We start from the raw sequence: 23,062 nt of genomic DNA, 5'->3' as shown, positions 1-23,062 counted from the left end.
CTTATTTATATATTAAGATACAATAGAAATGACTTATCTGCCCCTAAGTAAGTTGGGACAGATACAACTAAACAGGGACAGACCTGTAACTCCATACTTATAACATAATATAAGACAAAAGAACACATGTCTCTCAACAGTAATTTTCAGAATAATTATCTGACTTGAGAGTGGATCATAATATGGACAGAAGTCTACTGTCTACAGTGTTTAGCCCAGCAGATATTCTTGGGCATTAGATGACTTCCATTAAGCTTGATGAGTAAAACTGTCTACAATGATCTAAATATTTACAAGTTTCTTTTATTGGAAATTTGAAGTATTTAACAGATAATGACAACAGATGTAGGGACTGTTAGTTATATTGATATGCAACTGGTGACCTAGTTGTAGGAACAGTACATAAGCATCTTTAAAACTGCCAAGAAGATATAAAACTTATGAACATGGACTCTATTGAGACAAAAACAACTCCAAGAATTTAGAGATGTTCATTATATGGTCCAGACTGCCAAAATGGACCAAACCAAACTGAAATTGGCAGTTTGGTCTGGCTGGACTTGAGAACGGTCTGGTTCAGTTTGGGAAAATTTTAAATTTTGATTTATGGTTTCGGTCTGATTTTCTGAATTTCAGAAAACCAGACAAAAACTGTAAACCAAATTTTAAAGGGAAGAAGAGAATACAAAAGGAAGGTGATAAGCTATCACCTGAGAAAAAGAGAAAAACACTTAAAACACAACTTACATCCACTGAAATCTAACAACATGACTCAAAACAGAAACCAACCACCAAACAAAACCAGACTCTTCTGAAAACCAAAGAAACACACCCTGACCCCCTTACCCAATGACTTCTACAGGCCTCCATCTGATCAGAAACCAAGAATCACCTTGCAGAAGCCATCTCCCTGATCCTCCCCCTCAAACACTTCCTCCTACCCTTCATCATCCTCATTCCACATCTGTCCTCCCTGAATTAGAACTTTTTTCATCCTCTCTTCCTTCTTTCTCTTCTCGAACTCCTCAAAGGCTATCCTAGCAAACTCCTTGCCACCACAAAAAAATAGCCAAAACTTTTGGCAACTGCTACATCTCTCTCAACAATTTTCTCAAGAGGCAAACTTCCTATCCCTTCCACCTTTTTTCTTCAGAACTTCTATCAAGCACACTCAAAATAGGTTCAACCCCAACTTCGCTTACCTTCTTTTCTTGATACAAATTACATGTCTGAGAATCTGATCTGTTGGGAACATGAGATGCCTCCCAACCAGAAACCTCAACTGTTGGCGCATTTGCTTCACTCCTTTTTCTCTTCTACACTCCTGTAATTTTTCGCTGGTCCTGCCCCCACCAAGCCGGGCTTCAACCAAGATAAGACTTAAGTAATGTGAACAATGTGAAGATTTTTTCAACCATGAGGTTTCTTAGTGGGACCTCATCAGCATCAGCCACATCCTTCTCTCCAACCTTCCTCCTACAACCCAAGTCAACACCTATCTTTCCAATCACCATGTCATCAAATAAAAGATGATCATCTTTCATGAAAACTCATCCTGGGAAAAGTCTCTGTTACCATGGCAATGGTTTTACTCCCTCCTTCACCATCCCCAAATTCTGTTCCTAATTCGACATCACCTAAACCCCTTTTCAGAGCTTCCTCTTCCCCATCCCCCAACCCAACCTTTACCCCTTCCGATTCCCCCCCCCCCCGAAACAATTAAGAAAGTCTCATCCGAAGCAAGGCAATTTTCCTGTATCAACACAACATCACCCTCCTGATGTTTTTTTTTTTTTTGGTATTTGGTGAGATGATGCAGCACACTAATAACCCCTTCCCCAAAGTCTGTGGCTGCTGGAATCGAGCATCAATGGCCAACACAGATTCAACACCTTCTCGATCGCAAAACTCAAGGATGCACTCAACAAAGGAAAAACCTAAACCATTCTTATTAGCAGCATATTCCATCCCAGTTCTCACAACAATCTTCTTCTTTCTATGTCTGTTGCATTTGGAAATCACCCAGCTTTCTTCCTTTCCCTGTCACACCTTACCCTAATCTTTTATGCTTAAAACCCCAACATTTTTAATCTTTGGGAGTTTGAAAAAGAAACATCTTTGATCAACCTTTAACTTGGATAACCACCTTACTTTTCTGACATCTTTAACCTTGGTCTTCGCAAAATGGTCCCCAAACCTCTAGCAGGCCTCATAGCCCAAAACGCCTCTTCAACTTCTAATTTCTAATTTCTGACATTCTCCACACTATCACCACTATCCACTAATAAAAGCAAACCCACAGTTGCATTCTAATTGGGCTAAGCCCAATAGAATGGTCCAAGCTGTATTAGAAACCAGACCAAACCATAACAAAACAGTTTGGTCTGGTCTGAGAAATTCTCAGACCAAAATTTACTGGTTTGGTCTGAGATTTTCCTCAAACCAGACTAGACCAGGCCATGAACACCCCTATTAGACTTTTCCATAGCATCTGGAAGCATTGCCTTACAACAGGAAGATAAGAGACTAAATATTATTCTGAACAGAGGAGCAAATAAGAAAAGCTTTCTCCTCCACCCTCTCTTTCTCTCTCTCTCTCTCTCTCTCTCTCTCTCCAGCAACAGGAGTAGTTCTAGGCTACTAAATTTTTATCTGGATCAGAATCTGGTATGAACCTATAAAAGTCTAAAAAGCGGCACCAAGAACATTCTCTCTTTAAATGATTTTTAGCTTCAATTTGATGAAAGCTTTTTTGATGGGTTTCAACTTGGTGAAAGCTCATCCCATGTTACATTAGAAAGTAACCATTTTAATTACCTAAAAATAAATAATATGTTCCCTATTAGACCTCACACATTTAATACCAACACCCCTTTGGCCACCTTCTCTAGGCCCATTATGTCCACGTAAAAATGCACATGATAAACCATTTATTCGCACTCCTTTCCTCATCCTACAACCCATATCACTTCATCCTCAATAGGGATAATGGAGTTTCCATCCCTGAAAATCTAGTCCATAAGATGCACAACCTCTTCGAACCTTAAACTCCCACTCCATTTCTAGAATTACACCAAACACTTATTCATTGCCCTCCTCCAACCTGCTAAATAGTAACTTAATATTATTATCCCTCCAATAAAAGATAAACCAAAGTGTATAATCTGCATACTATTCTGTTCTGCTGGCTTTGTAACAAAGGCCATTACTGAATGCTAATCCAAACTATCTGGATCTTGGTAGGGGTAGATTGAGGTATAGTCCTAACCATTGGCATTCTTTTCCAACACACAGTGACTGCCCTCAGACTCGAACCCACGTTCTCATACTTGCCATCCTGAGATTTTACCATTACACCAAGTAATGGCCCCTTCTGTTGGCTTTGTAATCATTCTTGCAAAGTTCCCTCCCTCACAGAGTGTGCTGCAACTACTTCACAATGTTTTGATCCCAAAAAACTTAAAAGTTCATATTACAATTTGATGCTTAATTTAGCAACAATCTTGGACAGAGAAAAGTTTTAAACAGATAATCCATAGTATCATGGTTGTTTTACTGGTATCATTCCATAAAGAATGAATAACCATTAGTTCTGAACACACTTCCTTACAAATTAATTTTCCAATGATTTTCAAACACAATAGATAGTCAAGATGTATCCTCAATAATAAACATTATAAACTCTCTAAGGGGAGGGAAGGGGATCAGGGCACATGGAAATTGACATCTTCAAAACTTTTTCCTGATTATCATCGTCATCGTTGTCATCCATGCTTTATCCCTGTTAACAGGTGTATTATATGTACTGTTCACATGTTAACAGGTGCATTATATGTACTGTTCACATAATACCCGCAGGAGTATTTTTGTAATTCTGTAGACATATTGTTATGTACGGCCAGAATAGTATAAATGCAAAGCTTCACTCGACTAAAGCTAAGTTTTTGAGGCCTCAACTCTGTAGCCTCTTCTTCTTCTTCCTTCTTTGCTTCTTCTTCTCCTTCTCCTCCTGCTCAACATGGTATTAGAGCAGGACTGTCCAGGCCTGGAAAACAACCAGCTGAGGTCTCTCTCCACTGCTGCGTAGAAGCTATGGTCCTGATGCTCGAAGACAAGGAGAGGAAGCATTCTCTAGTGCTGCGGATTGTCTCCACTGTCAAGTTGGGTTCTGCTACATGAAAGCTGACTGTTCAACTTCCTGGCGCAGAAAAAAAGGGTTCTGCTACTGACTGTTCAACTTCCAGCCTTAGGTGCTGGTAGCTGGTGTTGCTCGGCTAAGAAGTCTATGGAAATCCATCCCAGGTGTTCGAAGGAAGGTTCTGTCCTGAAGAGAAGTTTGAATCCATGACTGTTCTACCTATTCACAGTTCGGGTGACATAGGGACTGAAACTTTTTTTTTCCTGTTTATGGCTCTCTTCCTGCATGACTGTTAATGTCCCAAAATCTGTGTAGGGACTGTTCCCCTTCCTCCGAGTGTATGTTGCTCTATTCAACTCTCCAAGGGACTGTGGTTGAACCCTAGACCCTAAGTGACTGTTCGGCTGTCCTGGAAAGTGGATATCAGCCGATTAGGTGTGGTGCACCACCACTTGTATTGTTGTTTCTACTGAGTTTTTTTCTCTCTTGGTTGAGAAACTGTATTGAAGTTGCAAAACTATAGATCATTCAGACCTGGTTACACTGTAAGAGCAGTTCGTATATTGTTCTGTGGTCTCCTACACAGTGTAGGTCATACATCCTAGTACTGTAGCTGCAGTGTTTGTATTTGGTTCTCTGTGAAACTGAAAATCAGCAAGTGCCTAGTTGTGGATTGTAACAGCTCTGTAAGGTAGTGTGCCTGTGTTTTTGAGTACTTCTAAACCTAGAATCATGAATAAGGAAAGATTGTGGTGCACTAATTGTCAGAGGCCCTAGCACACCAAAAATACTTGTTGGGATCTCCATGGGAAACCAAAGTGAGTTCAGGATTTACCTAAGAAGCAAGGCTCAAATGTAATTAGAAGACCCGAGCAACAAGGTACCAAGAAACACCACATGGAAAACATGGTTTCTGGAGAGAATCAGCCCTCCACTTCTACTGTGCCTCAAACACCACATAGCCAACACAGCTACTCTGGATCAGACCCAAGGGAGGATATTATAAACTCCTTCCGTGACCATTTGAAGATTTATGATAGAGCAATTCGCCAGATGGATGCTCCTCCCACCACCTCTTTTGCATCCATATCAGGTAATTCTGCCACAGCTTTCCATGCTGCCTCACACAACCTTGACTCTCCATGGATCATCGATTCTGGAGCGTCGAAACACATGACTGGTATGTCCTCTTACTTTCAAACTTATCACCCTCTTTCCGGAAGAGATTAAGTGAGATTAGCTGATGGATCATACTCTTCCATAGCTGGTCAAGGAACTCTCTCTCTTCCCCTCGGCCTTACTCTTTCTGATGTTCTTCATGTTCCAAAATTCCCTATGAATTTGTTCTCAGTCAGTAGTGTTACAAATTCCTTGAACTGTTCTGTGACTTTTTTCCCTACCTATTGTGTGATTCAGGATCTGGCCTCGGGAAGGACGAGTGGTAGGGGACGTATGGTTGATGGACTCTACATGCTGGAGAATACGGCCGGCCTTCATGTTACAGAGTCTATGAGTCAGTTCAAAAAGAGTAAAATGTATTTGTGGCATTGTCGTCTGGGTCATTTGTCTTTTGAGACATTGAAATTGGTTTTCCCAGAACTGTGTAAGTCAATGTATGTTTCTAATTTTTCCTGTCAAACGTGTCAGTTAAGCAAGCATTGTAGAACTCAATTTCCTCAAAGAAATAGTAAATCTGAGTTTCCTTTTCACATTGTGCATTCTGATGTGTGGGGCCCTGTTACTTTACCTTCTGAGAGTGGCTACAAGTACTTCATTACCTTCATTGACGATTATTCCAGATACACTTCGGTATATCCAATGCGAACCCGTGAGGAAGTACCAAAAATTATCCAAGATTTTCAACGGATGCTCTTCACCCAATTTCAGACCGAGATTCATATATTCCAGTCAGACAAAGCAAAAGAGTTTTTTCATAGTGACCTCACGGAGTTCTTTGCTTCACATGGCTCTCTTCATCGGAGCTCTTGTGCCCGTACGCCACAACAAAATGGGGTGGCTGAACGGAAGAACCGACACCTCCTTGAAGTGGCACGGGGTTTACTACTCCACATGAATGTTCCCAAACGATTTTGGCTTGAGGCTGTCATTTGTTCTACATACCTTGTTGAAGTTCGACCTGCCCTAGAATTCTGTCTTGTTCGTTGACTGTAAAGTAAAGTAACAACAAGAAGTAGGAGAGGAAAGAAGAAGAAAGAAAAGAGAGGACTGGTTCTAATTAGAGAAAAAGTTCTCCCTAGATTCGACCAGACCTGTTATTATATTATTAACTTATTGGAAAACACTTAAGTGCCCTTCTTTAAGTAAGAGGCACTCGAACTAACATAACAGTACACATCAACATTCTCAACAAGTACAAAGACCGAAATACCCCTTCACTAACACCACTAACACTCCCCCTCAAGCCGGTGAGTATATATCATATAAACCTAGCTTGTTACATATGTAATCCACTCTCCCCCAACTCAAACCTTTTGTAAACAAGTCTACCCACTGCTTTCCCATACTAACATATGCAATTTCTATCACTCCATTCAGCAACTTCTCTCTCACGAAATGACAATCAACTTCGATGTGCTTGGTTCTTTCATGAAACACCGGATTGGAAGAGATATGAACCGTTGCCTGATTGTCACAACAGAGCTTCTTTGGAGTACTGATGTCATATCCTATCTCCTGTAGAAGGTTCCTTAGCCACACTAATTCACAAGCAGTATGTGCCATGGCCCTATATTCTGTTCTGCACTGCTTCTTGCCACAACTGTTTGCTTCTTACTTTTCCACATTACCAGGTTACCCCCCAGAAAGGTGCAATAGCCTATGGTAGATCGTCTATCAGACATAGAACCTGCCCAATCAGCATCGGTGTACCCTTCTACTACCAGTTTTCCACCACTCCTGTACAGCAAACCACGACCAAGAGCTCCTTTCAGATACCTCACAATCCTTAGCACTGCATTCCAATGTGGAACCAAAGGTTTCTGCATGAACTGACTCACCATACTAACCGCAAATGAAATATATGGCCGAGTAATGGTTAGATAGTTTAGTTTTCCTACAAGTCGGCGATATCTGCCAAGGTCTTGAAATACTTCACCTATATCACTACTCAGCCTCGTATTTGATTACATAGGTGTCTCAGTCAGTTTAGTACCCAACAACCCTATTTCTTCCAGTAAATCAAGCACATATTTCCTCTTACACAAATTAATGCCATGCTTAGATCTTATTACCTCTATGCCCAAAAAGTATTTCAACTTGCCAAGGTCCTTTGTCTGAAAGTATTCCTGTAGGAATGCATTCAATCTGTCAATGCCCATTTTATCATTCCCAGTCACAATGATATCATCCACATACACCACCAATAATATTTTGCCTGCCGAAGAGTCAAAACTAAAGACAAAGTGATCAACTTGGCACTGTTTCATACCAAACTTCTTGACCACCTCACTGAACCTACCAAACCATGCTCGAGGGGACTGTTTAAGTCCATATATAGCCTTCTTAAGTCTGCATACCTTACTATCCTCCCCCTGAGCAACAAACTCGGGTGGTTGCTCCATGTAGACCTCCTCGAGCAAATCACCATGCAAAAACGCATTTCTAATATCTAGCTGATGTAGAGGCCAATCATACATAGCTGCAAGGGAGATGATGACACGAACTGACCCTATCTTAGCAACCGGGGAGAATGTCTCTGTGTAGTCAATGCCATAGGTTTGGGAGTACCCTTTGGCAACCAGTCGCGCCTTCAGGCGCTCAACACGACCATCTGGCAAGTACTTAACACTATACACCCACTTACAACCGACAGTCTGCTTCCCAGGAGGAAGAGCGGTGAGGTCCCAAGTGTGATTATGATGTAGAGCAGAGAGCTCTTCTTCCATAGCATGGCACCACTCTGGAGAGGTAAGGGCTTCCTGGACATCCTTAGGAACAACCACGGAGGATAACAAAGAGATGAACTGGTGATGGGAGGCGAAGAGGTGAGTAAGTGAAACAAAATTGGAAATAGGGTGAAGGGTGCAAGCACGTTTACCTTTCCGGAAGGCAATAGGAAGATCTAGGTTGGAGGCTGGTGTCGGAGCTGGAGTTGGATCTGTCGACGGTGATGAAGCTGGAGGAGTTGCAGCCGGTACACGCGGGCGATGTGTATACACGTGACGGATGGGTGGACAGTCAACAAACGGTGGCACCGGAGGCAAGGACGTAGGCATGACTGGAACCAGAGGAGGTGGATCAGCCAAAGGAAGAGGAAGAGGAGGTGGTTATGTAGAGGAAGCAGCAGCACCGAACCCCACGAAGAACAGAGTAGACTCGAAGAATGTAACATCAGCACATACCAAGGAACGACGAGAACTGGGATGATAACACTTGTACCCTTTTTGAGTGCGGGAATAGCCAAGGAAGATACACTTCAGGGAATGTGCATCTAACTTGTCAGTCCCGGGAACCAGATTATGAGCAAAGCAGACACACCCAAATACCTGAGGAGAAAGCAGAAATGGAGACACGTTGGGGAATAAGACACTAAAAGGAGAACGACCATCAAGAATAGACATGGGCATCCGATTAATTAAAAAACAAGAGGTGAGCATTGCATCGCTCAAAAAGGTTTTGGGAACATTCATGTGGTGCATGAGGGAGCGTGCCGTTTCTACAATATGTCGGTTCTTTCTCTCAGCAACCCCATTTTGTTGCGGAGTGTAGGTACATGAAGTTTGGTGTATAATGCCATGTTGGTCCAAGTACTCTTGAAAAGATGAAGACAAGTATTCACGACCATTATCAGAACGGAAAATTTTGATGTGAACGCCAAATTGATTGCGGATCTCAGCATAAAATTTATGGAAGATGGCAAATAATTCACTTCTTTCTTTCATTACGTCATTCTTGAACAGTCATCAACAAAAATAACAAAATATATGTATCCATTATATGATATCACTTTATAAGGACCCCAAACATCTGAATGAATTAAAGAAAAAAGACTCGACACACGGTTATCGACCCTAGAACGAAAGGGAACACGATGGTGTTTCCCAAATTGACATGACTCATAATCTAAAACAGAAAGTTGACTCAATGAAGGGACTAAGGATTGCAACACTTTCAGCGAAGGATGACCAAATCTACAATGCCACTGGAGAGGAGAAATGGATGACTGAAGGGTTGTTGATGTTCTTCCACCACTATCAAGATAATACAGACCACCGGCTTCATGCCCTCCACCAATCTTCATCCCCGTCTTGAGATCCTGAAAAACACACATAGAGGGGTAAAATGTGATGGAGTGCTTAAGGGACTTGGTCAGCTTACTAACAGACATAAGATTAAATGGAAGCTTAGGTACATATAAAACAGAGGATAGGGATACAAAGTCTAGGTCAACATTACCAACACCACAGATAGATGATGTGGAGCCATTAGCAAGGGTAACAGATTGTGATGTTGAGCAATGAGTGAGAGATGAAAACACACCTAGAGTTCCCGTCATGTGATCGGAAGCTCCAGAGTCAATAATCCAGGGGTTGGGTGTGGATGCCAAACAAGCCATACCTGAGTGTGCAAAGGTAGTTGTGTTCTACTGCGACTTGGATTGAACAAATCCTTCATACTCATCCCGAGGAACACTCACCATCTCCTTACCTGGACCATCTGAGGGAGTAGAAGGCATCGGGTCAGCTGACCGGTTCTCCTGTCTAGAGCTGAAACTGGTGTCACTAGTCATGGCATGGTTGGCCCACGTCGAGGGAGGACCATTAAGTCATAGCAGTAGTTAATAGTATGTCCATCCAAACCACAATGAGTACACTTCCGTGGACCCGAGCCACGCCCTCTACCACGAGCTCCCCCTAAATCTTTGCCTCCAGTACGACCACCACCACGGATATGTGTAGATCCACCACTACCACTCCTACCAGGCTGGGCTCCTCGAGCCCCACTTCTGCCACCTTGACCTCTCGACACTACAAATGCTAATTTATCTGAGACACTAGAATCCATAGATTCGATGGAAGCCCTCTGAAGACGAGCAAACACCTCCTCTAAAGATGGAAGAGCAGATCCCACTAGTATCTGGGCTCGTACTAGTTCATACTCAGACTTCAGCCCCACCAGAAACTGTGTCACATCAAGCTGCTCTCGTTGTTGCTGTCGAACTTTGACATCAGAAGTGAGAGGATGATGGACATTTAACTCATTACGGATATTTCTCACACTGGCATAGAACTCCTCAAGGCTCTGATTTCCCTGTTGCAGATTGAAGTATTCCTAATACAGTTGATATACCCTAGTGGTATTATCCTGACCTGAATATAGTTTCTTAGCATGATCCCGCACCTCTTTGGTTGTGTCAAGAAACATGAAGTTCACACTGATTCTGGGTTCCATATTGTTCCACAACCATGTGATGATCTATGCATCTTCCCGTTCCCAGTCTTCACACTCCTGAGAATTAGCCGGGGGTTTCTCCTCTCTTATGTTCTTCACTTTCTTCTTCGCCTTCAGAAAAACCTCTACAGACTTGGCCCAAGGGACATAATTCTCTCCATTCAGTTTAATGGAGGTCATTTGGACATTCAAGTAGTCAATAGATATCATGACACTAGGTTTACTATCACTGTTATCTGCCATTGTCGAACTCCCTTATCACTGAATTCTGAGCACTACACACTACACACAGACATTTCACCAAAATCTGCACACTAATTTCAACGGTAATAAATGCTGAGAACTACAACACCACAAACCCTACTCACCAAAATCTGCACACTGATTTCAGCAGTATTAAATGCTGAAAACTACAACACCACAAACCCTACTCACCATAGTCTGCACACTGATTTCAGCAATATTAATGCTGAAAACCGCACTTGTAACACCACAAACCCTAATCCACAGCTACCGGAAGTTTCACCATTAAGTAGACACTATTTCCCTTCGAATCACACACAAACCAGAATAAACCCTAGCATACTATGATCTGAAAACCCATCATACGAACTGTATTACACCTCTCATGTATTCCATAACAGAAAATATGCATAAAAAAAACTTTACCTCATCGCATGAAGGCCAACCACACGAAGGACTGAGAGACCACTGCACCACACGTACCAGCCCTAATTAGGGCTTAGAAACCACAGCAACCAATCACCAACGACACAATCAAAGGCATAGGAACCTCCAAGGGACGAGGGTGATCACTCCTTTTCAGCCCTTTTCCCAGTCTCCAACTCACAGCTGAGAAACCCTAGTTCGAATGCGCAGAAGACAGAATTCTAGCAAGTCTGATTTGTTTAATGTTGCTCTGATACCATGTTGAAGTTCGACCTACCCTAGAATTCTGTCTTGTTCGTTGACTGTAAAGTAAAGTAAACAGCAAGAAGTAGGAGAGGAAAGAAGAAGAAAGAAAAGAGAGAAAGGACTGGTTCAAATTAGAGAAAAAGTTCTCCCTAGATTCGGCCAGACCTGTTATTATATTATTAACTTATTGGAAAAGACTTAAGTGCCCTTCTTTAAGTAAGAGGCACTCGAACTAACATAACAGTACACATCAACATTCTCAACAAGTACAAAGACTGAAATACCCCTTCACTAACACCACTAACATACCTCATTAACCGAATGCCCTCTTGTTGGTTGGAGTACAAAGCCCCACATCAGCTTCTCTTTCCTAAGGCCCCTCTTCTTTCTATCCCTCCTCGTGTTTTTGGTTGTCAGTGCTTTGTCCAAAACCTATCTCCCACTCGGGGGAAATTGGACTCTCGTGCTATCCCGTGTATATTTCTTGGATACTTATTCTCTCAGAAAGGGTATCGTTGCTTCGATCCTGTTTCTCAAAGATTCTATGTCTCCATGCATGTTGCCTTCTTTGAAGATGAGCCCTTCTTTCCTGTTTCTCCTCAGGGGGAGTGTAGGCATGAGGAGAAACTGGTTCAGCTTCCTCCTCTTCCTAATCCTTCTCCTTCTCCCCCTTCTCTTCCTGATCCTCCACCTTTCCGTGTTTTTTCTCGTCGTCATAAAAGGCAACCAAGTTCAAGACTTGTGGAGAATCCAGAAGTTGTACCTCAAGTGCCATCAAACTCCTTGGGGGAAGATCATACTCTCTCAAGTAACTTGACTCCCAATGATAGTCCTGACCTCCCTGTTGCTAATGATCTTGACCTTCCTATTGCTCACAGGAAAGGTGTTAGGTTGTGCACCACAAAACACCCAACTTCCAACTTTGTCTCCTATGAGAACATCTCACCTTCATTTCGTGCCTTCCTTACCTCCATTGACAGTATCCCTATTCCCAAGAATGTGGCAGAAGCTCTCTCAGTACCAGAATGGACAAATGCCATGAAGGAAGAAATTGATGCTCTTCATAAGAATGGCACGTGGGAACTTGTTGATCTCCCTAAGGGTAAGGTTCCAGTTGGATGTAAATGGGTGTTCACTGTTAAGCATGGGGCTGATGGATCTGTGCAGAGGTATAAAGCTCATTTAGTGGCGAAGGGTTTTACTCAAGTATATGGAGTTGATTATGTAGAGACATTTGCCCCTGTTGCCAAAATGAACTCTATTAGAGTACTTTTCTCTCTTACTGCCAATCTGAATTGGGATCTACATCAGCTCGACATCAAGAATGCCTTCTTGAATGGTGACCTTGAAGAGGAAGTTTATATGGCTCAACCCCCCGGTTTTTTGGCTCAAGGAAGTGAACAGAAAGTGTGCAAGTTAAAGAAGTCTTTATATGGGCTGAAACAATCACCAAGAGCTTGGTTTAGCAGATTTCATACTGCAGTTCGGCAGAGGGGATACAAGCAATGTCAGTCAGATCACACACTGTTTGTAAAAAGGGTAGAAGGTAAAATGGCTGCCCTAATAGTATATGTGGATGACATAATTGTTACTGGTGACTGGGAGGATGAAATTCAAAGTTTGAAGGGCTTCCTTGCCACTCAATTCGAAGTGAAAGATCTAGGACCTGCCAAATACTTCCTTGGAATTGAGGTTGCCTGATCAAAAAAGGGTATCTTCATCTCCCAAAGGAAATATGTCCTAGACTTGCTTAAAGACACTGGAAAGATTGGGGTTAAACCAACTGACTCTCCCATTGACCCCAACCATAAGTTAAGTGACAACCAAGGTGAACCTCTTAAGGATGTGAAGCGATTTCAAAGGCTTGTAGGAAGATTGTTGTACCTCTCTATGACTCGTCCAAACATAGCATATGTTGTTGGTGTCCTCAGTCAGTTCATGCATGCACCTAGGTCCACCCATCTTGAAGCAGCAGAGAGAGTACTTTGGTATCTTAAGAAGTTCCCGGGTGCTGGTTTATTATTCCAGAAACATGGACACTTGAGGGTTGAAATTTACACAGATGCAGATTGGGCTGGATCTCAAAGTGACAGAAGGTCTACTAGTGGTTATTGCACCTTTGTAGGAGGAAACCTTATTACTTGGAGGAGTAAGAAGCAAACCGTGGTAGCTAGATCCAGTGCTGAAGCTGAGTACCGCGCAATGGCACACAGAGTAGCCAAAGGTATGTGGATAAAGAATCTATTGGGAGAGTTGGGTTTTCCAGTTGGTAAACCCATGACTCTACTCTGTGACAACAAGGCAGCTATCAATATCGCTACCAACCCGGCACTACATGATAGAACAAAGCACATTGAAGTTGACAAACATTTTATCATAGAGAAAATCATCACAAGCGAAGTATGCACTCCATACATCAGCTCTGAAGACCAACTAGCAGACTTATTTACGAAAGGGCTAAACCATTCCAGACATCAAGGTCTCTGTGATAAGTTGGGCATGATTGATATCTATGCCCCAACTTGAGGGGGAGTGTTAACAGGTGTATTATATGTACTGTTCACAGACTTAGTACCCGCAGGGGTATTTTTGTAATTCTGTAGACATATTGTTATGTACGGCCAGAATAGTATAAATGCAAAACTTCACTCGACTAAAGCTAAGTTTTTGAGGCCTCAACTCTGTAGCCTCTTCTTCTTCTTCTTCTTCTTCTTCTTCTTCTTCTTCTTCTCCTGCTCAACAATCCCAACTATATGGATCGGCTACATGAACTCTGTTTTGCCAATCCATTCTACTTAAAATCCATAGAACTGTTAAATTATTAATGCTTAATTCATTTCTTACTACTTCTACCCATGTCCTTTTTGGTCTACTCCTAGCCCCTTCAACTTGTAACAAATCACTTCTTCTAATTGGTGTTGTTGATGGTCTTTATGCACATAACCCAAACCATCTTAGTCTACTTTCATTTTATCACCTATTGGGGCTACTCCTAAGTTCTTTATTCCCGACCCCATCCTTTCTGGTTTTTCTGCTCATCCATCTTAGCATTCGCATTTCCGCTACTCATTTTCTGGACATGTTTCTTGACTGCCCAACACTTTGCTCCATACAACATAGCTGACTTTACAACTGTTTCATAGAACTTTCCTTTTTGTCTAAGTGGTATTTGCCTATCACATAAAAGTCCAGATGCACCTCTCCGTTTTTCCCATCCTGCTCTAATTCTTTGGTCTCCAATCCTAAGTATATCCTCATTTACACTCCTATTAGAACTAAATTTAAATGTCATATACTCTGTTTTAGTCCTACTTATTTTAAAATTTTTCATAATTATACTATACCAAATTGTTCTTTAATTATTTTTGTTCCATGCAGCCAATGGAGAAATGTCATGGTGGCAACTGTAGCATGAGCGTAAAAACTTCACAATTTCTTTCATGACTCACTTCACTAGGCATACAGTCCCACTTCCTCTTTGAGATTATCCTCTCAAAAAACAGGACCTCATTCCATTGAAGTCATCTCATGAATTTCTATAGTTCAATAACACCAGTGAAATCATATCATATTGAAGATAAATGTGTCAATCATGGATTCCTGGAGTCACAATTTAAATAAGAACAGTTGTTTAAAATCAATGGACATAACTGGTAAGAAAAAGAAAAATTATATAGTACTGACGTGATAGCTATGACACATCAAAAAAAAATCAAATCCCATGTAATATGTCATTCTTCTTCAATTTTGAAGTACAAGAATGAATCTTTCCATAATTATAAGTTTTACTTCCTAGGGAACAAATGACTGGTAGAAATTATAGAAGGTCTTCATGCCTGGAAAATAATAAAAACAAGAAAAGGTCCTAATATTATAGCCAGAAAGATTGCAGAGTAACTGGTATATATTCTACAAACTCAATAGAAGCAAGAGACATTTACGGATCAAGCATCCAATAGCTTCGCCTCTGAAAACTTGGATTCTGTTCTCCATGTGCATAATAACAATTTAAAGCTTCAACATTTCCAACCTAGCCACATGGAAACAAATGAGAACAAGCTGCCATTCAGAACCAAATAGATAAAGATGCATCGGATGGACATTTTAGAAGCATAGACGCAATTTCTTCTTTAGAAACATCCTAACATTAAAAATATCTTGTTTGCAGCCAAAATCCCTATTCTATACATATATAATATCGAAATTATGTAAACTATCTCTTTGGCACTTGTATGAACCTTAAACTATTGTGGAAATAAATCCAAGCACATGCAGATGTATAATTGTAATGTGGGTTGAAAAGAAATGTTGGAGGTACTGTGCTTCATCTAGGAAGCACAAAATATATGTTTATAGGATAGGAGAAGCTACGTTAAAATGACTTTCATAATCTGTAGCATGACTTTCATAAACTTGATCCTAAGGCTGTGCAATGCTTTCTTAGGCTATTTCTGAATTAAAATTACAGTTTTGAATGTATTCATTTTTCTACTGATGGTTCCTTTGTTTTTCTTCTAGCTCCACTTCCTGTTACTAGAAGTTCATCTTCTATTGCTGTTCAACCTCCCAAGTCCTAAACCATCAATTCTACAAGTTTATACATAGTTGCAAACTAACGATGCCTTACCACCACGTTTTTTTAGAGTCAATAGATCCTGAGCCTCCTATAGTTCCTCTGCAAAAAAACATAGCATACCCAGTGCTCTGCATAAAGGTAAAAGGCCTTGCATTGCACATCCTATTGAAGTGTTTCTTATGCTTCTTTGTGTTGCTATATGTGTAGCTTTATCTCTTTTTTATATTTAACTTTGATTTATAAGTCCATACAAGAAGTTACATCTCATCCTGGGTGGGGGACAGCTATAGAAGACAAATGACTTGATTGCACAATAAATGTATTTTGGAACTTGTTTCACTCCAACCAGGTAAGATGACCATGGGTTGTTGTAGGGTTTAGTCGTTTACATTGTTAAATTCCTTCCTGATGGGTCAGTGGAGCATTTAGGGCTCATCTTATGACCAAGAGATTTTCCTAGAGTAGTAATGTTGATTATGCTATGACATTTCTCTTGTGGCCAACAAGATTGCTATGGTCAAAGTTATCATGGAGCGAAACTACCTCGGAATACCTGGCTTGGGGAGGTTTAGTAGTGAATGAATTTGGGTGAAGATATGTTGTTGATTGGAGTACTCTATCTTTTGCCATAATTCTGTTCAATGCAATTATTTTACCTTGTCTCAAAAAAAAAAATCTATTCAATGCAATTTTTTCAGTTGGTTACATAGAATTGTAGATAATACCATTATTTCTGGAGATGATTTGAAGGAATTTGAGAAATCAAATCATTTATCCAAGGAAAGTTTCATATAAAAGATTTAGGCAACTTGAGATACTTTCTTGGGATCAAAATATTTCACTCTCAGATAGAGATGGTATGTCTTAATGTGAGTACATGCTTGAACTGTTAAAAAAAACAAGGTTACTAGGGTTGAAACCAAATGCAACTCCTATGGATCCCAACATCAAGTTGAAGGCCGATCAAGGGGTGCTAATTTATCCAAGAAAATATCTTAGGTTAGTTGGAAAGTTAAATTATCTTAATATCACTAACCCGAATATCTCATTTTTTGTTAGCTTACTAATATGGAGGTTTTTTTGAGAAAGCTTAACTGGACTTCATTAAAATAGGAGAAAATACATGAGATAAAATAGGAGAAAGTTAATTGGATTTCATTATTATATACTGCAATAACTTAAAGAATCACCTAGTTACGGCTTATTGCAAAAAAAATCATGTACATGAGTACGTACTTTAAATTCAAGCTTTATTAATACCAATTCGGTAGGTTCTTCTTTTGATAGGTGGTCCACTACAGGCTATTGTACCTTATTAGAAGGTAATCTTTTACCTCGGAAGAGTAGAAAGGGAAGTGTTATGGCTAGATCAAGTGCTAAGGAAGAATGCAATATCATGGTACATACAATTTGTGAGTTAGTTTGGCTAAAGAACCTTTTAAAGAAGTTGGGCACCTCTATGACTTACCTATGCATCTTGATTTTGATAAGCAGGCAGCTATCCATATTGCATCTATCCCTGGCCTTGATGAGAGAACTAAACACATTGAAGTTTATTATCATTTTGTTCATAAGAAAGTTCTTAATCAGGATCTTTAAACTAAATGTGTTAAGTTTGCTAACCCACTAATCTGTTTACCAAAGTCCATAAGTCATCCTCAGGTTGAATTTATTTGTTCCAACTTCCAAGCCTAGATTGTATGTTATATATTTACCAACTTGAGAGGGAGAATTAGGAATTTGGTTGTTTATGTTAAAAGAAATATTATACAGTACATATCCAGGGGTTGTTTAGTGGGTATAAAGTGGCTATGAAATGTAACATGAACAGTAGTTTTCTTCTTTCTCTATTCCGATACTTAATTGTAGATCAAAACAAAGATCAAATCAAGTTGTTGAAATTTTTCTACCTGAATCAGGAAACACAAATCAAACATTTTCAAAGTAACAATGCAAATAAAAATAACCATGTGATTTCCCAACTTTTAACAAACCTTAAGCCTCTCATGTGCTTCCCCAACTGTTCTACCATCTTTCTTTTTTCGCCAAATATGACCATCTCTACGAAAAAAACGAAGCACCCTCTTGTTGAAAAGGAATAAAGACCCACCTGTTTATGCAGTCAGTTAGGATGCTATGGCATGACACTATGAACATAAGGAATTATGCACAAAGAATGATTGGAGCTGGCATCCAAAACAACTGAAAACAAAATCACAATGAACAATATATTGCATTAAACTATGGAGATTAGAAAGGTTACCTGGAGGCCTTTGAAGGGGCTCTTCAGTGAGCTTCTGACTTTCATGATTCTGTAAAATGAAAAGAACTTCTGCAGGTTTCAGCCAACGATTTTTAGCCTCTTGGAACAGCTCATGGATATCATATCCTGCAATGAATGAGGAATAAAGAAAAGTCAAAACACTTGAACAGTAAAGGTATTTGCAGATACAACGTAGGACTATGATCAAAATAACATGCTTAATTTTTAAACCAAGAAATCAATAATAATAAGTAAACAAGAACAATGGTGAAAGCATACTGTCTGCCTTATGATTCCATTTTTCCTACGGTGGCTTTGAAATGGTAAGAAACTAATTAGCCACACTCTTAAATCATCAAAAGCAATCTTACAAATGAGACTCACACATGCAAACCTTCTCTTGTTGAAGAATGTGTATATGAACGCTTTAAGAGAAATTTACAGCAGGTATACATAATTAATAGGTGGGCGAAACAAACTGGTGATATTTCGTAAAATCACCAACTCGGATTGGGCCACAGAATAGTAAACCAAATAAACTTTTTTCTCCAATTAGCTCCAGATAAATGTAGAAGAGTTCAATTTATTTTTTTCAAAAGAAATATAAATATGGAAAGAAAGAAACTAACATATTAGTATAACGTGAACTAACTGATAAAAGATCAAAAGAAAACCAACGAGATCACTATAAAGAGAATTTAAAAAAAAAAAAAAACAAAAGATTATATTCAAGAGTTCAACTAATTAAGATTTAAATATTTAACAACTCAAGCGGATGTGAACTCTAAATATTTAACCCTTACGTCACTCAAAATTGAAAACCAACACAAGTTATTCTAGCTGATCTTTTATCAGCTAGAAACAGAAGAGAAGAAAAAGAAAAGGGGGAGCAACTTACCAAATTGAAGCTCACAGAATAGAAAGGCAGAACAAACTTCCAAAGGGGGGATAAAAATGCAAATAGAAAAGAAAGAAAGTAGAATATTACCGGACTGCATCGTGTTCGATCCCTAGAAAATAGAAATTACAGCTCAACGACTTGCATAGAAGCTCTGTCCTTCACTCGGTGGCGACCATTTCAATGCAGCGAACCCCGACAATTTGAATTAAGTAGTCGTACCAGTGGGGATAACAAAAGTGGAGGAAATGGATTGGAGTCGGAGACAAACCGAAAATTCGAGGAATCGGAAAGCACGGTGCGGAGTCAAGCGGCTCTAAACCATGGTAACTGATGAGAAGAAAAAGAAAGAAACTGCAGAAAATGATGATTGTTTCAACTTTCAACGAAAGGGGATAAATTTGACTCGCGAGTAGCGACTTGGGAGTTTTGGAGGGGGAAGCAAGTTGCAACGATATTTCGGCTGTTGTTGTTATGCTTCTCTGTTTTAGAGCTGCTGAGCTTGACACGAGCTTGATTTGCTTTCTATCGTATTGAAATTCCTGCTACAATACAATGGAATCCTCCACACTACAGTAAAAGGCTTTCGTACTACTTTTTCAACGGCGAGAATACTGAATACTGGATAGTTGTCGTATGTCCACTGACTGATGACTGACGACTGACGACCGATACGTGACGAATTTTGGCGCTATGCCATACAGATTACAGACAAGACAAATGAGGTATGCCCATACGGACGCGTAAGGAGGGATTAAGAGTCTCTGGAGTCTGGACCATTATCAAGTGCAAATGGGTGGGAGTATACTATATAAGTTGTCCATAACCGTTATGATGGTAGTAGAGGGCAAACGATCCATCCAGCTCATATAAAAACGAATCGTTAAAAAGATTCCAGTTTTGTGGTTGCCAATTCCTGCTTCCCAAACTATCCATCGAATTTCCAGGTACAAGGCGGAAACACTAAAAATCTCCGATGCGGATGCGGTAGCCGGTAGGGACACAAGCATATACTGGATCACCGAGAAAAACTTTTTAGTCAAATTATTTCTCCCTCTTTGCTTTGTGCACGTGCTACTTAATTGGTCATGTCCTGCCAAGTGCCATCATTTCATCGCTGAATCCAGATCTGACGTGGTTTCCAGTCATTCCTTGTGCAGTTGTGATTATGTGGTAGGTAAGGTGGTATTAATTTATAAAATATTAGTTAATATTTCTTAATTTTATTTTTTAATTAATTTGGAAAGATTATAAATACAAATATGTTGGGTGCAAAATCTGGTAAGGGTATTTTTAAACCTTCTATATAGACTCTGGAAAGGGTATTAGATTTAGAAAGACGACAAATAGAAATATGTACGTAAGGTCCATAAAAATGATAGCAGATAAACACATTTGTAATTACACTCTTCCCAAAAGGAACATAGATGAAAATAAAGCATAGATCTTTTAAAGCAGCACTAAAAGAAATTTCAAGTATTGAATGCATTATATGGTAAATAGTAGATCAACTTTAGAAGACATGCTTTTGCTTTTGAAAGCATCCTTTCCTTTTGTTGATTTTGAAAACATCATTTTTGCAGAAGCCACAACATTTCTTGAAGCAATATTGAAGCTTTATAGATCAGATCTCTCATCTCTACATATTAATCATCCATCTTTTGAAGGTGATGCAAAGGATTGTCCAATATTCCTGCTGGAACGTAGGATGATTTCCGTCTTGTTCATGGGCGTATCCCCTCAATAGTGGCCTTACTAATTGGAAGGTTCAATAGCTATGTGTGGGAAAGGATGCTAATAAGGTTGTTGACAACCTTGCTCGTTATTCCCTCTCATATATAATGTGTACAAATCCTCTAAATTGTATTGCTCTTCCTCTTCTTGAGAATTCTCTTTTGTATCAAGACTATTAATTGTTTAATGGTTGGCTTAGGCCCCAAAAAAGAATTGATTTTGTTTCTCCATCAATATTGTACATTTTGGCTGCATTTGTCATATGAATCCCATTCCCATATGACAACCAATATGTACCTCATTTGGTTATAACCAAACAAGACAAACTGCACTATAAGCATACGACAAACTTTCTAAAGTTTAAGAAAACTTGGCTATCTCTAGTTGATTACATATAAAACAAGACAAATCAAGCTCAAGAATCTTCTATGATATGTTTCTTAACCCAAAACTGCCTCTTTATCGTTCTCTTGATGCATCTCCAAATAAACAAACAGTAAGGTTCGTTGTGGGAGTGCTTTGAAAGCCCAAAATTGTTTCGAGGTAAGCTTCAAAGTGATGGAATCATCATGTGAAGGTGATGCATGGCTCCAAGTTGCTAATCACTTTATATGCAGATCATCAGGAATTTGAAAACTTGCCTGACGGTGTGACATGCCAGATTAGCTTGTCATTAATAATGGTCCCGGCTTGAGGGAGCTTGACGGACTGGATCTCATACATGAAGAGTCATCAAACCAGTTCTTTAATCTTTCAGTGATCCAAGTCATAGTGTCTTGATTGATAATTTCAGCTACCTTCCGGTTGTTACTCAACCCCGGCCTCAGACTTAATGTACGGTAGGGCGAGAACCATTACTTAATTAGCCAAGGGTCCAGAGTAGCATTCGTCGCCCCACAACCACCTGCAACCAATTTTCAAGAAACACCTGCACTTTAAGGTTATGTTTGATTTGAAGGAAAAAGTAGGAAAAGGAAAGGAAATGCATGTAAAACTTTTGCAAATCTTGTATAGATTTTCCTACATTTCCTTTCCTTTCCTCATTTTTTTCCCTCAAACCAAATATAACCTAAGATGCCGCTCCAGATTGAAGATGAGTTACTCGAATCATATACCTCTCAAAAGGATTTACTATGAAGGTATTTATGTTTGAGTATAAATGACCAAAAGTGTATATCCCATAGATAAGAAACGCCACCCGAGCTTCATGAGCAAAGCCATGTTTCTGTACGTACGCTCTAGTATGAGTTTTTGAGACCCAAGCTACCAACTTAATTCTTTGGGTCTTTTTAAACCGCCCATTGTAAAGGTGGATCTTTTTTTGGTTCTCCATATCTCCCCACCAAAAATCACGGCTAAGGGAATCCAGCTTCTCAATGATAGTCTTGGGTAGCATGTACACAGGTTTGCACCGGATAGATTGGACTGCTTTCAAGAGTACTTTTAAATTTTAATGAGTACAGTTCTACTCCCTGTGGATTAACCTCATATATATATATGGATGGCAAATCTTATTTGACGGTGTGGAGGAATTCCAACAAACTAAATTAAATTTATCTAACTAATTGAAAGTTTACCTAAAGATAGGTTGGAAGGTGTTGAAATTTGATCTGCTCTAGAATTTTGTCTTGTTCATTGACTATAAAGTAAAGTAACAGCAAAAAGTAGGAGAGGAAAGAAGAAGAGAGAAAAGAGAGGAAAGAGAGAAAGGCTGCTCGAATTAGAGAAAAGTTATCCCTACATTCGGCCAAACCTATTATTATATTATTAACTTATTGGAAAAGACTTGAGTGTCCTTCTTTAAGTAAAAGGCACTCGAACTAAGATAATCGTACACATCAACATTCTCAATAGGTACAAAGACTGAAATACCCCTTCAATAACATCACTAACACTCCCCCTCAAACTGGTGAATATATATCATATAATCCCAGCTTGTTACATATTTAGTCCGCTCTCCCCCGACTCAAATCTTTTGTAAACAAGTATGCCCACTGGTTTCTCGTACTAATATATGCAATTTCTATCACCCCATTCAGCACATTCTCTCTCACAAAATGACAGTCAACTTCAATGTACTTGCTTCTTTCATGAAACACTAGATTGGAAGAGATATGAACCGCTACC

At 39.8% G+C, this 23,062-nt stretch overlaps 1 protein-coding gene across 2 annotated transcripts in view; it reads right to left on the bottom strand.

Annotated features, from left to right (window-relative positions):
- The window catches only part of LOC148853490 (calmodulin-binding transcription activator 4-like), a 60,483-nt gene extending 40,498 nt beyond the window's left edge, over positions 1-19,985 (bottom strand). The window contains exons 1-4 of one of the 2 annotated variants that reach the window (XM_088941580.1): positions 19,292-19,985; positions 18,304-18,429; positions 18,035-18,150; positions 15,406-15,494 (exon numbers count right to left, since the gene is read on the bottom strand). In XM_088941580.1, the coding sequence (XP_088797706.1) occupies positions 15,406-15,494; positions 18,035-18,150; positions 18,304-18,429; positions 19,292-19,301 (341 nt within the window). In that variant the 5' untranslated portion in view covers positions 19,302-19,985. The remainder of the gene's footprint in view (positions 1-15,405; positions 15,495-18,034; positions 18,151-18,303; positions 18,430-19,291) is intronic. The other variant, XM_088941581.1, reaches the window with a different exon arrangement.
- Between the last annotated feature and the right edge of the window lie 3,077 nt (positions 19,986-23,062).

This window comes from Nelumbo lutea, chromosome 4 (assembly GCF_056320005.1).
Source record: "Nelumbo lutea isolate HS-2025 chromosome 4, American lotus-T2T, whole genome shotgun sequence".
Classification (NCBI taxonomy): domain Eukaryota; kingdom Viridiplantae; phylum Streptophyta; class Magnoliopsida; order Proteales; family Nelumbonaceae; genus Nelumbo; species Nelumbo lutea.
The sequence above is the reverse complement of the archived record's forward strand: the minus strand, read 5'-3'. Positions and strand labels throughout refer to the sequence as shown.